Here is a 12,974-nt window from a genome sequence, read left to right on the forward strand (position 1 = left end):
GATTTGCTTTTATTTTACCCAGTCATGTTAGACAATTACACCCACCACAGCAAATGCTGGCACCCTGCTTTTTAGCCTGAGCTGTGCATAGGAATTAATTACTTCATCCTCAGTGTGAGGAGGATTACCTGCTGTAGTGCTGTTTACCAGGCTGGAGCATTCTGGGTTTTGGCCAGAATGTCCATGGAAGCAGGACTCAATGCTGATAAGGAAACAGTCAAGCAGTCTACAGTGGGTATCAGCCACAAAGAGTTTGCTAATGGTTCAGACTTGTTTTTTCTCTCTCAGTGTGGCTGTTTAATCTTCCACTGTGACAGACTGACAACAGAGAGAACTGAACAGTCTGAGGAAATGACTGCTCACACCCTGGAGACTTGTGGGGTGGTCTGGTCCCAACACCTTCGCTGCGGAGCCTCTGGGCAGCTGTTTGCATCAGTGCTGACACTGGCACAGGGGCACTCCAGTGCCTGGGTGATCTTTGGTGTGTGTGTTGCCGCTAAGCACAGGACAAGCACAACCCTCCGTCTTTGTGCTTTCCCTGGCTTGAGTCTGGTCACCAGGAGCGTGCTGGGCTGTGCTCCCCTGGCGTTTCCCATCCCCTGTGGGAGGCTCCTCATTCACTCAGAAAGGGAAAAATCAGCCTGACCTACTCTGTACTGCCCCACATGTATCAAAAGATGAGATGAGGATAAAAATGCACGCGGGAGATACAGTAATAAACACAGCCTATACTTTCCCACACGTTTGGGATTGGCCCTGATGTGCTTTGTGTTTTTTGTGTAGCTTTGTATTGAACTTTGCTCCTGTTTGTTTTGAGCAGCTTTATGTTTTATTTTCTTGTTCTTCAGTGCTTTTGGCAGGTCAGAGTGGTTAGTTTGTGATGCTGCCCTTTGTTCTTGGTTCAGTTAGTTTTTCTCTTTCTTTTTGTTGTTTTATTAAATCTTGGCTAGAGTATCCTGGCTTCAGAGAGTCTCTCTTGTTTGCAGTCCAGACAGTCCTTGTTATCTTTTTTGTGTTGCACATTCGGTAGAGTCCTTTGCCTGTTGACCCCACTAACTGTGTGTTTAAAATCCAATTTATATGGAAGAAGGAAACTGTGGCACTTCTACTAAATCTTGGGGGAACGCAGGAAGTGGTACGCATAGTCCATGAAAAGATGCTCAATTACCCTGAAGTAGCCAGAAAGGGGAGATGCAACAAAAAGCTCAGGAAATGCTTGAGTAACCAAACTGAGTCACAGTAATCAAGAGGGAAAACCTTTTAACCCACATGTAAAAGTTCATTGGAAACAAAGCACGTGAAATTGAGCATAGGAATGCACATAAAGTGCGAAGAATTAATACAAACAGTGGCCTGATTTAAAGGCAGAATTTATAGAGCTTGGGTAATAAAGTGCGGCACTATTCACTCCTCTTCACACTGCGATTCCCCCCTTCTGAGTGGGAATCAGTTGGCTTGCACAAGGCTGACAGGGCAAAGAGGATCATGAAGTAGTTAGACATTTCCTCATTTTGAAGAATAAATCCATATGTGTGTCGTTAGAAGCTGTACTCCTGTCTGGGAACCTGGGAAACCACATTGCAATTAAAATCCAAGGGAAGTGCCGTCATCTCAGACAACACCCATGGCAAAACTAAATTACTTTGCCACAGCTGATAGCCCCTAGGTGCGCACAGTTGCAAGACTATAATGGCCACCTACTTCTCAGTACTTTGCAAAGGTGTCAGAGAGCTGACGCAAGTGTTGCAGATGTCCAGGGAGCGCTCACCTTCATGTGGAAGCTGGAGACTCAGTTCTGGTCCCCCACGTCTGGACAGCGAGGCAGTCCCATCTCCTTGAGCCCCCCAGCATTGTTGCTGTACAAGTGCCAAGTCACACGCGTTGACTTGCTTTTCATTCCGTTTTTCAGAGATGCCATCTGCCATCTGCAACCTCAGGTTTTGGAGGATGTGGTGATGCCTGCACATCATCAGAGTCATAACTGTGTCTTCCCAATGTGTTTGGGCTTCTGTCATAAAAATATGGAAACCATGTCTCGGACTGCTGCATTCAATGAGGGCTTGGTACAGTGTGTACCTGCCTGGGCAGCAGTAGTTGTATCTGTCCTGCGAGGTTTTATTTTGTAGTGCATAGTGACTATTACTTCTGTTTGAAAGTCACTGCAGAAACATGAACAGTCAGGAAACTGATTTTTAAAAAGGCTGTGCTTTATTCAGCACAAGGGAATCTGCGATCGACCTTAGTGCCCTATCTGAGATATAAAAGCCATGCAAGCAGTTTTGGTGTAGGCTATAATAGAGAAGCAGAATGAAAACAGAGATGGTGTTGCCTGAATGGTGATGGACTTGAAATTAGCCTTAAATGTTATCGCATGCATCTCCATGAAAGGTGACTCCTTTGCAAGAGGGACTACAGTGTGATTGGGAACCAAATTATTTCATTGTTCTGTTAGATCCTGGCTCAAACATTTTAAAGGGTATAGGTCTGCTGAAAAGCAATGAAAACAGATTCCTATGATAGTAAAAGAGCTTTGTGCCTTTGGCCATGTTTAAAATAATGAAAATCTTTTTCTGATACTATTTTGACATGTCAACTAGTTATTTCTTGAAAGCCACCGTTATGTTATGTAAGTAAGTACTAAACTGAGCCAGACTTCTTTTAAGCCTGAGATTACTTTTCAAATGTAAACATACTCTCTGTAGAAAATAAATATAATGAGTTGATATAAAACAGTATAGTTGAAGTTTGCCCTCTCGTTCGAGTTTATTGATATAAAGATGTTTTCATCCTCTGTGGTTATTAATTCCGTTTTCTTTTCTATGCAAAAGTGTATTTTTTGAAGCATGTATATCAATAACATAAATCATTCCTTGAGTGCATTCTGAGCCCCATGCTGACACCTGCAGAGTGTATCTTTTTCTCCTCTATTCCTTAAGCTTTAAATAACTTAGAAGGGTACCTGGTGATAACATTGACTCAGAACATTTATGAGCATGAAAAACGCAACATGGATATGCCGCTAGCGCAGCCTTTCATGTGTTTTATTTTGCAGAATGTTGTTAGCATCCTTTTTTATTTTAAAGTGTTGTTTTTAAAATCTATACAGCTTATTCACTGTTACCTGCCGTTATAATTTCTTGCTTCCTTTGCTGCCTGGCTTCTGTGTTGGATTAGATGATCTATAATATCAAAAATTTCTTCAAGGCCTGGTCAGTCCACAGTACTCTGGCAGCAAACTTATGCATGTTTTCTCTTTCTCTTTTGTCATAATCTCTATTTTTTTATGTTGTGTTTTTTTTTTTTTTTTCCTGAAATGTAGGTGCTTTTATTAGCTGCTTGATTTTATGAAAGTAGACATAAATAAGAAATAATGTGATAATAAATGGCATGAAAATATGTTCATGTAAAATATAAGCTTCTTTTGCCTGCCTAGGTTGTGTGCAACCACTGCTCATTTCTAGTAAGAAAAACAATATTGCCAATGTGATAAACTTCATGCCTCTAACGTAGTGCATATTCATGGACAGAACTTACTGAGACTTGGCAAAGATGCCTGCAGCTGTTGTTTAATTCTGTGTAAACTGTATTCCAACTTGCAGCTTCATTTTCTATTCAACAATCAGGTGTTTTCCAAGCTTCTTTCATGTCTGACTTACATTTACCAAGTTAGTGCATTCACATCTGAAAACAACTTCTACTGTTTCCTGTCCCGTGAAGAAAACCCAATATGAGAGTTATGTTTTTCAGAAGAATAGATGTCTGTATTTCAGAAATCCACAGGTCCTGGTCAGAAAAATTTTGAGCAATTCCTTTGAGCAAGTATGATAGATGGGAGGAAGGGACTGGGGGCATGAGAACTAAGTAATGTGGGGTCTCACAAGATGTAAGCCTGTAATGCAGAGTTGGGGTGTGGGCAGCAAGAGAGCCACCAGTGAGATCCAACTGCTGCAGGTCCTTGGGAGCAGGATGCCTGTAGGCTCTTCTCCATCTTCTTAAAAATACCTTACTCCAAGACCTGTTTGAAGTGTGTTCTTTTCCTCTCTCTTCTGGTTACTTGTGCTAAAGACAGATAACTAACTTTTCCTGCCAGGTAGGACCATTGTGCTAATAGCCTGGGGCATTGCCACTCAGAAAGGGAGGAAAAAGAAACAGCAACACTCTGGAGTGCCACTGAGGAATTTTTTATTTATGCTACTGTGAATGTGTGTCATTGGTTCTCAGTCAGGCATCTAAGCACTGGTTTCATACTGGAGTGTTTCTGGCCGTTAAAGTAGACTCACAGACATAAGCAGGCGTCAGCTTTACCCAGAAGGCTCTCAGTATTTTATTTCTTTTGTGCATAAGAAAGTAAAATACAAGTCTCAGTTCTCAGGTGTTCTTGAAATTATGCAGCTTGTGCTGGAAAATGTGCCCTCCTTGTTTTTCTTCACCTCTCTGTTAAACCTGCCAAGTCCTGTTGATATTGATAAGGATTAGGTTTTTGTTCTTTCTTGGATGAATTGGGTCTCCTGTTTGTCAGTTCAGAAATTCCACAAAGTCAGAGGCTAAGGGGATTCTCAGAAGGCTTCTTTCCAGATGGTATTTGCAGTATAGTGCATGCGGCTGTCTGACCCAAGTTTTGCCTCAGTATGCTGTGTATTTACCATGGGCTCTCCCTTCAATTTTCCCCAAATCGGTTTAGAGCATTTCATTACTGAGTCACCGAGTTTGCATCTGAACAGCTAATCACCAGCCATGGTGGGTTCTAAAACCAGAAAACAAGGTGCTGTTGAGCCAATGTCTACCTGCAATGCTTAATTAATTTCTCAGTGATGTTTCTACCTTCTGAATATTGTCCTGCTGGTTTTACACAGAGGAAGATGTTTAATAACATAATGTTAGGGGTATGCCACCAACAGTCCAGATTCAGTTTTTTCCAACTGTGCCACTGCACTACTTACAGGACGCGTGGTGTATGTAGTACCATCTGCCATCACTGATGCCGTGTTGTGTGGAATGAATGCCAGCCCCATTCGTAAGTCTTTACTATGGCATCCAGCTCATCATCTGCTCTGGTTCACTTCAGCAGGTGTGAAAAGACCTGGACTGCCCTGCTATGAAGCTCAGAAACCATGGAAATCACAGCCAAAAATGCCCATTTGGACACAGTGCCAGTCGATTCACTCAGAGCCAGTTCATTAGACTCTGCATATTGCACTTTGCCAACGAGCTGATCTCCCACATCTAATGCCAGCTATGTCTTTCCTTCAAACAGCTGACATGTGTGCAAAGGCATCCATTCCAACTCCTCAATAGCTTCAGCTTTTGCTCTAGTGTTACGTTAATAGCTATCAAAGGCTCACTCTTTTCTCACTCCGACCATGCAGATGTTGGCTCTTACTGCCTGGCAGGTCTCCAGAAGAGACAGAGGTCTGAAAGCTCCTGCATAGTAGGAGCTTCAGGACTTTACCTCTCAAATTTTAAACTGTCAAAATGGCACAGTGAAGTTGCTCCAGTTTACCTGTATGAGAAATTTCACATCGTGCATTACAGTAGAGTTGGCATTAGGGTCCTAGAAGTACCTCGCATATGGACTCTCAGTAAAAGGAGTTGCTTTAAACTGAGATGAGTGCTTTAAATTTCCACTGGCATTCCAAAGTTATTAAAAAAATACAACAGTTTGTTCCTGGTCAGTTTTCTTGAGGGAAATTACTGAAGTGGATCTGAAAGGTATTCTAATGATATATAAGGGCAAGAGCAATCTTCACTGTAATTTCAGTAGTCTCACTTCATAGACCCTTGAAAGTATAAAATGCCCAAGAGGTTATTTAATCTTGATTGTCACCTGACACTAGGATCATGTATGCACTAAGACTTGGGAGCAGCCACGCAGATATCAAGTTTGAAGGCATCAGCCTCCTACACCATAAACCCTTGTCAGCAGCCTCTTCCACCGCTGTTGGTTCACAGAATCACAGAATGTCAGAGATTGGAAGGGACCTCAAAAGATCATCTAGTCCAATCCCCCTGCCAGGGCAGGAACACCCAGATGAGGTTACACAGGAAGGCATCCAGGCGGGTGTTGAATGTCTCCAGAGAAGGAGACTCCACAACCCCCCTGGGCAGCCTGTTCCAGTGTCTGTCACCCTCACTGTGAAGAAGTTTCTTCTCAAATTTAAGTGGAACCTCCTGTGTTCCAGTTTGCACCCATTGCCCCTTGTCCTATCCTTGGTTGTCACCGAGAAGAGCCTGGCTCCATCCTCGTGACACTCATCCTTTACATATTTATAAACATGAATGAGGTCACCCCTCAGTCTCCTCTTCTCCAAGCTAAAGAGCCCCAGCTCCCTCAGCCTTTCCTCATAAGGGAGATGCTCCACTCCCTTCATCATCTTTGTGGCCCTGCGCTGGACTCTCTCCAGCAGTTCCCTGTCCTTCCTGAACTGAGGGGCTGAACTTGTGGGTGTAAACTCAGCCCTCCCCCAGCTGCCCCCCTGCCCATCACCTCGTGTCAGGTCTGAAGCAGTTCTTTGCAGTCCTGCTCAACTCTGCTTTTTCTCTCTGGTGTCTGTGAGGTGAAAATCCTCTCAGTTCATCCCGTGGTTTCCACTGTCTGATGTTATGGAAATGGACATGGGACTCCACAAGTCCTTTCCCAAACTTGGGGTGAGAGGGAGCTGGTAGTCAGACTTGGGCAGTTGCTTGTCCCCAGAAGTGCTGTGGTCTGGTAGGCCCCACTGGTGGTTTTCTGGACTACTGAAAACCTACACATCAGTCTTGAACATCTGTGGTCAAAACGAGGTAACGGGATGGATTCAGAGACCCATACCTGCATATCAGTTTGTACACCTTATCAATGCTTATGTCATATGCACTAGCAGTTCAGCAGACCCAGGAGGGACTCCAGGCAGGTGCAGTGATTTTTGGACTGGATAAAGAGAAGAACCACATCTAGATTTTTTGGTCTCTGTCATGGTCAAAGTCAAAGTCACTGCTGGTTTTGCATCTTTGGAGACAGGCAGGTGAACTGCACTGTTTACCTAAATTCAGAACTGATAATTAATATAATGGGTACTCAGAATTTTGTTTCATGCACCCCAAAACTGTGAGCATAAGCTAGGAATAATAGCAAAATTCCTGTCCTTTCAACCCCTAAATCTGACTTATCTGCCAGGACAGACTTACACTATGACATAGGAACAGCAAGGAAAATCTAGCATTTATGTTTTATGCTGAGAAATGGATATGAATATTCTATGCTACCCAAGCAAGGAAGTAAGTAATGTTATCAGATATCTCTGTGTAAAATATAATTTTAATTCCTCCTGACTTAGGTGTTGGCTTTGAAGTATTACAAACCAGAGGCCTATTTTTTAACATGCATAGATGCTTGATACTGTGCTGAAGAGTTTCTTGTGTCCAAAAATCCATCATTAATGTGCCTTTAATAAAGTCATTCCTTCAGCATTCTCAACTCTACTGGTTTTGAGATGAGACCCAGCTCCTGCATGTAATATATATGTGTATTTTACTTATGCTCTTCATCAACAAAGACCTAGGTCTTCTTCCCAAGAAAATTAGAAGACTATATTCATGTAACACGGATTCTGAGACTAGCCTGATGTAGAAGGGATTGTTTTTCTTTTAATACAAGGAGGGAGAGACAGTCGTAAAATGAGAAAACTACATGAAATAGTTTTACATACGGGAATAAATGCAAAGAAGTAGACTCAATTAGATTAAACGTGATTAAAAAATGTTAGAAACCCGGTTCCCTAAGGTATTTTAATTAATAAAAAACCCCATCGTTACTGAACTTTAATTGGAAAGTCTGTAGAAACTTGGAAAGAGGTAAGGGAAAACTTGATTTTTGAAAAGAGTATCTGGGGGGTGAGGTTTTGATTACTAGTGATGCCGGCTTCTTACAGCTATTCTCCTTGTGGTTTTGCTGCTGCCAGAATATAAGTTTATTGCTGAAAAAGCGGTAAGTCTTAACTTGAATCTCTCAGGCGACATCTTAGTTGAGTGTGATCTTTGTACTGCAGATAATAGAAGTATTAGCTTATACCTTTAAAACCGCAGACACGTATGCGAAAGCTAAAACAGGTGTTTTGGTCTCAACTTTACCTAGAAAAAAGCCCAGTAGTTCCAAAAGTAAATAGCATTACTAAGTATTACAGGCTTCCACATCTGTGGAGTTTTCTAAAACGTTTACATGAGCATAAGAGAGGGAGAATCAACTTTTTGGTGACTGGAAAACAAAGAAATCAAAGAAGAGTTGCAAATTTTGTTAACTTTTGGATAATCTTTGTGACTTTTAATCTCATGTGTTTTCTCTCTTTTAGCTACGAATGTCATGGCTCATCCATGGCGTCTTGCTGGGAAATATATCCCTGGTGCTGGTCGAGAACAAGACAGGAAAGGAACAGAGCCGGACGTTCTGGCATGTGGATAACAGCGAAGGTTTGGGAATATGGCAGTGGATGATCTTACCTCTCACAGATATTCTGGATAGGTATGAGTCTCCTCATCATTCTCCTTCATGGTCATCAGTCATTTCATCACTAGCTACCTGGCAATGGAAATGGCCAGCAGCGCTCCTGGAAGTGGTTCCCACAGGGAGAGGGAGCGCTTTGTCGCCAGGAGGTATCTTCTTTTACAGGCGGGGAATGAGAATGACTGAGTAGTTAGAGAAAAGCACCCAGTTTTAGAACTCCTGAGTGGTGGCCTTGGTTCACAAACTGGGTCCCTGAGTAGTATACAGCAAGGGGCTTAAACTTCTGTGTCTCTATTTCATTGACTGGAAATAATCATTCTCCTCACATACTGTTTCATGTAGTGTGTTTGATCCTCTTATGTGGCTTGCTAAAGTTGGATGTGAGTTGCACAGCTGATTTTTTTTCTGGGTATCAAAGTCCCCAGTGTTCAGTGTGTCTAGATCTGAGGATGAAAACGATGGGAGAAAAACCTGCTGAGAAAAACCTGCTGAAAATCAGACAAGGATGTATCTGAACACCTTTGTGTTAGCTGTAGCAGGAGGCTCAACTTAATAAAAGTCTGTCTCAGTTACATCTGTATTCTGGCTTTAAGCATAAAAGGTTTATCTGGTAGCATATGCTTTATCTGGTAGCATACGCTTATTTAAAGAGTGTTGTTTTAGCTGTTTCTTACAAGTCAGCTCTAAGGGAATACTCTGTTGTTCATTGTTTACTTTTTGTGTGTGCTCTGGCTTCTGGTGTTTGTAGAGAAGACACAGACATACTTCACCTCCTGCTGCCCTGGCCCCTAGGCTGTAAGATGCCTCTACGAACTGTGTCATGAGCACTAGTGTCCTTTGTCTTTTTGGAAATCTGTGCCCTAGAAATAATGGATTTCATTAAGGGATAGTTTGCCTTACAAGAAGTTTGAACAAACATTGTATGAGTATGTCTTTTATCTTGCTGGCTCTTGGGGATGCACGTAGGCTGCAAATACAAGGACACTGCCAACGCTTTGGTCCTGAATGCATAATTAATATTATGCGTCAAAGATTTAAAAAATGCCAGCATTAGGCTTATTGTGCAGCCACTGCTGAAGCACTATTTGTGAAAATACCTGGTAGCTTCATTTCCATTCAGTGTTTCCTTTGAAGAATGGTATATTTCGTCATTATTATTTATGTGATTTATTTTCTAATGTTGCCAGGGGAATGTTTTGTACCTGAATTATTCTGTATTCTTATACTATTGCTTTCCTTTAAATTCTCTGTGGTTGCACAGTCAGGCAGAGACTACTTTGATCTTAGGAGCCAGGCTAGCTGGTTCATGTGGAATCACAAATCCAACTGATACATGGTACTGACACCCTTAGTTCCCCCTTATGTACCGAGAAAGACAACTGGGTTCACTGAGGGAGGTTAAGTCATAAGCAAGGAAATCTTTGAACTTTTGGTGTCTCCTGAAAAGTTTTGTCCTTATTTATTCAGAGAAAGTGCACTATTTTAATGAATTTTATCTGAGGTTGATTTAGTTGAAACCAGTCCTTCCTGGAAAGGAATACATCTCCCATGAGACTTGAAAATACTTCAGGTGTCTTTTTCATCATCTTGGAACCTGTTTCTTAGGAAATATGGACTGATATGGACAGATTAAGAATGAACTCCTTGGAAGTGTACACCAAAACGGTATGGGGGAGACTGCAGTGTATATACTTTGGAGATAAATGGCAGTTTTATTGAACTGTAAGAAGTGTTTAATTGATGTGAATGCAATGCTGGTGTGGCTGAAAGCTTGCTGCGTCTGTCTTTTTCTAATTGATTCCTGTGTCAGTAGCTGTGAGGGTCTGTGTTAGCAGCAGCATGATATTGCAGATATTCCTACAGAAGGAGCTGAAACTTTAAATCACCCCTCAGAAGTAAAGCTCTTGAATAAAGCACACCAGTATGCCAGTTCCACAAATAATTAAAGCACATTCCATTGTAATTGGGAAGCTGGATGGAAAGTGTTATTAATAACAAGGTAATATGCTCTAGAACTGCTCAAAAGCATGCATGTTCAAAAGCTGCTTAGCCATAATTTCCATGTTTGGCTTATAGCACTTCGAAGAATCATTAGGAAGACTTCCAAGAAATTAGATCAGCTCTATCTTTAGAAACAGACATTTCTTAAATGTTTTATGTCCCCGGGCTGTTGCGAGAAATTATGTTTTGGCAGAAAATCACAGCTAGAACATTTCAGGTGATTTGGCAGTAAGAGCAAGTAGGGAGGACTATGACAAAGATGCTAAATTGGGACTGAGGGATGTTAGATTTCTAGCACTGCCTTATCCTGGGCAACCCGGAATACATGCCTCATTTCCAAGAGTACAATGAGGAGGGGATTGTCTTCTTTCCTCCCATCTGATCCTTAGGAAAGCTCCAGTTGCAATGTCACCCGGTGTGAGGTCTTTCCTTTCCTGTGTGGCCTTTAAAGAAGCTGAAGTCCTGGCTTCTTACATATTTCCAAAGTTAGCTATCCTTCCTCATCTTGAGAGTTTGCCCATGTGGTGTGGAGGTTAATGGAGCTGTAACCCAGTTCCAAATGCTCGGTGTCCTCTGTGTTGGGGGGAGGAAGCACGAAGGGCCTGGTGAAGGATGTGCCATCAAATTGGCCACCACCAATGAAGCCAGTTGTGGGCAAGAGCTTCTGGATGAACAGATTGTGCTTACCAGAGGCAAAAGACAAAGTCTCCAGAGGTGCTGTGTTTTAACTTGCCACTTAAACACACTCGGCATGAACTAACAATCCTCATTTGGCCCCCATGGAGTCACCTATCCCTCCCTGAAGGACACGTTATCTGCAAATCAGATAATCAGCACAGATTAGTGAAAGCCAGGGAACTGGTAATTTTTGCTTGCAGGAATTTACACATTAATGCAGTGCTAAAGTGATTTGGTTGAGAGTAGTGTAGAAAACTGTGTTATTGTAAAATTGTTTTATTAGGTGGAAGATTACTATTTGTTTTCCAGAGATGAGTCTGTTGAGAATTGTTCTCTTTTAACCTCACAGAAATGCAAGTAGGAGACAGTCTTGAAAGCTCTGTCGTAGTTGGTAGTTTGGGTTTGCTGTTTTCATACATTTGGTTTTAGTTAATAAGTAAATGTGAGTTTAAATTTTGACAATGATATAGTCATGGGAATGTGACAGCAAGAGCAAACAGAAGCCTCATGTAATTGAAGATGAGTGATTTGTGTAGCTAATAATTAGACATTTTGTTAGTTTAACAGTATGGTTAAGGTATATCACATAGATAAATTACAAGCACATGCAGCAAAGTGATTCTCTAGAGCTGGCTGTAGGCTGATGCTTATTGCCACCAGCCCGCCTAGCAACTGTTTTGCCAGGCGGTGGAAAAGAGTTAGCTCTAACAGGCTGAAGCCTGGCTGGAAAAAAAAGATACTTTGAGAAACAAATGCTAATTCTCTTGATTTCTGCTCTCTTGGAGAAGCTGAGGCCAGCCACGTGGAGTGACGTGTAGACTAAATATTCTGTGAGTCCATCTACCACCTGGCTGCAGTTGCCTTGAAGTGGACTTCACACGAGCCAGCCCAGATCAGCTCTGGTCTTTTAAGTACTATATTCTCTACTAAACCTGTATTTTTCTTTAAAGATTTCCCTGTAACTTCTGTTGAGAGGAACTTTTTAACAAATGGCAAGTATTAATAGCAACCTGCCCAACCTCAGTGCAGTCTTCTGATAGAAAAATGATTGTATAGAAGTACAAAAGGAATGTAAATGTGTCTACTGGTTAGAAAGGTTTCCTTGGCCTCCTTTATCCTTAAGTTTCTTTTTTTGGTATTACAAAGTCTAAATGTGTAGCCAGTCTTAAGTAGCAGCGACCAGATGGAAGGAGGACTGAGAGAAGGAGTTTACTTGGGATCCCTAGAAACTACATTTTTGGTCATAAGCAGTGGTACCATTTGCCTTGTCACTGATAGCAAGACTAGACTCTGTGTCCTTTTAGCAGGGCAGTACCTTCAGAAAGTGAAAAACAATTTTCTTTTGGTCTCATTGTGGTCAGAGAACTTAAAAATTATTTTCTTGCTGATGATCTTCTGAACACAGACTGAGGAATTTTACTATGTTGGAAGAGAAAAATGTGACTTACTAGGTAGGTAGTATGGATGTGACTTTTCTGAGGAAGAATGCAAAAATGTCTACAAACTTACGTTACCCTAGAAGGTGACATTCTGTTGCAACAAGTCAAAATTCATGTCCAGATGATTATATTTTCTTTCTTTAAACTGGCTTCTTTACCTATTCCATTCTTGCTGGTTCTCTGGGTTTTTATGGACTAGGCTGGTGCTCATCGGTTTTTCACCTGTGTACCAATGTGGGGTTCTGTTTCAGTCCTCGGGAGTGAGCCTCTTTGTTCTGTCTGGCTCCTTCAGCAGCGCTGATCTCAGTGACAGCCAGAGCAGCTGTGGAACCTCTCACTCATTGCTGCAGGAAACAGAGAAGTAAAAAGAAGTTGTCTCA

General features: G+C 41.8%; 1 protein-coding gene across 2 annotated transcripts in view; it reads left to right on the forward strand.

Annotated features, from left to right (window-relative positions):
- Window positions 1-12,974, forward strand: part of ALK (ALK receptor tyrosine kinase) — an 83,250-nt gene that overhangs the window by 12,021 nt on the left and 58,255 nt on the right. For both annotated transcript variants that reach the window (XM_065630536.1, XM_065630537.1), the window contains exon 2: window positions 8,325-8,494. In XM_065630536.1, the coding sequence (XP_065486608.1) occupies window positions 8,331-8,494 (164 nt within the window). In that variant the 5' untranslated portion in view covers window positions 8,325-8,330. The remainder of the gene's footprint in view (window positions 1-8,324; window positions 8,495-12,974) is intronic.

This window comes from Caloenas nicobarica, chromosome 3 (assembly GCF_036013445.1).
Source record: "Caloenas nicobarica isolate bCalNic1 chromosome 3, bCalNic1.hap1, whole genome shotgun sequence".
Taxonomy (NCBI): Eukaryota; Metazoa; Chordata; class Aves; order Columbiformes; family Columbidae; genus Caloenas; species Caloenas nicobarica.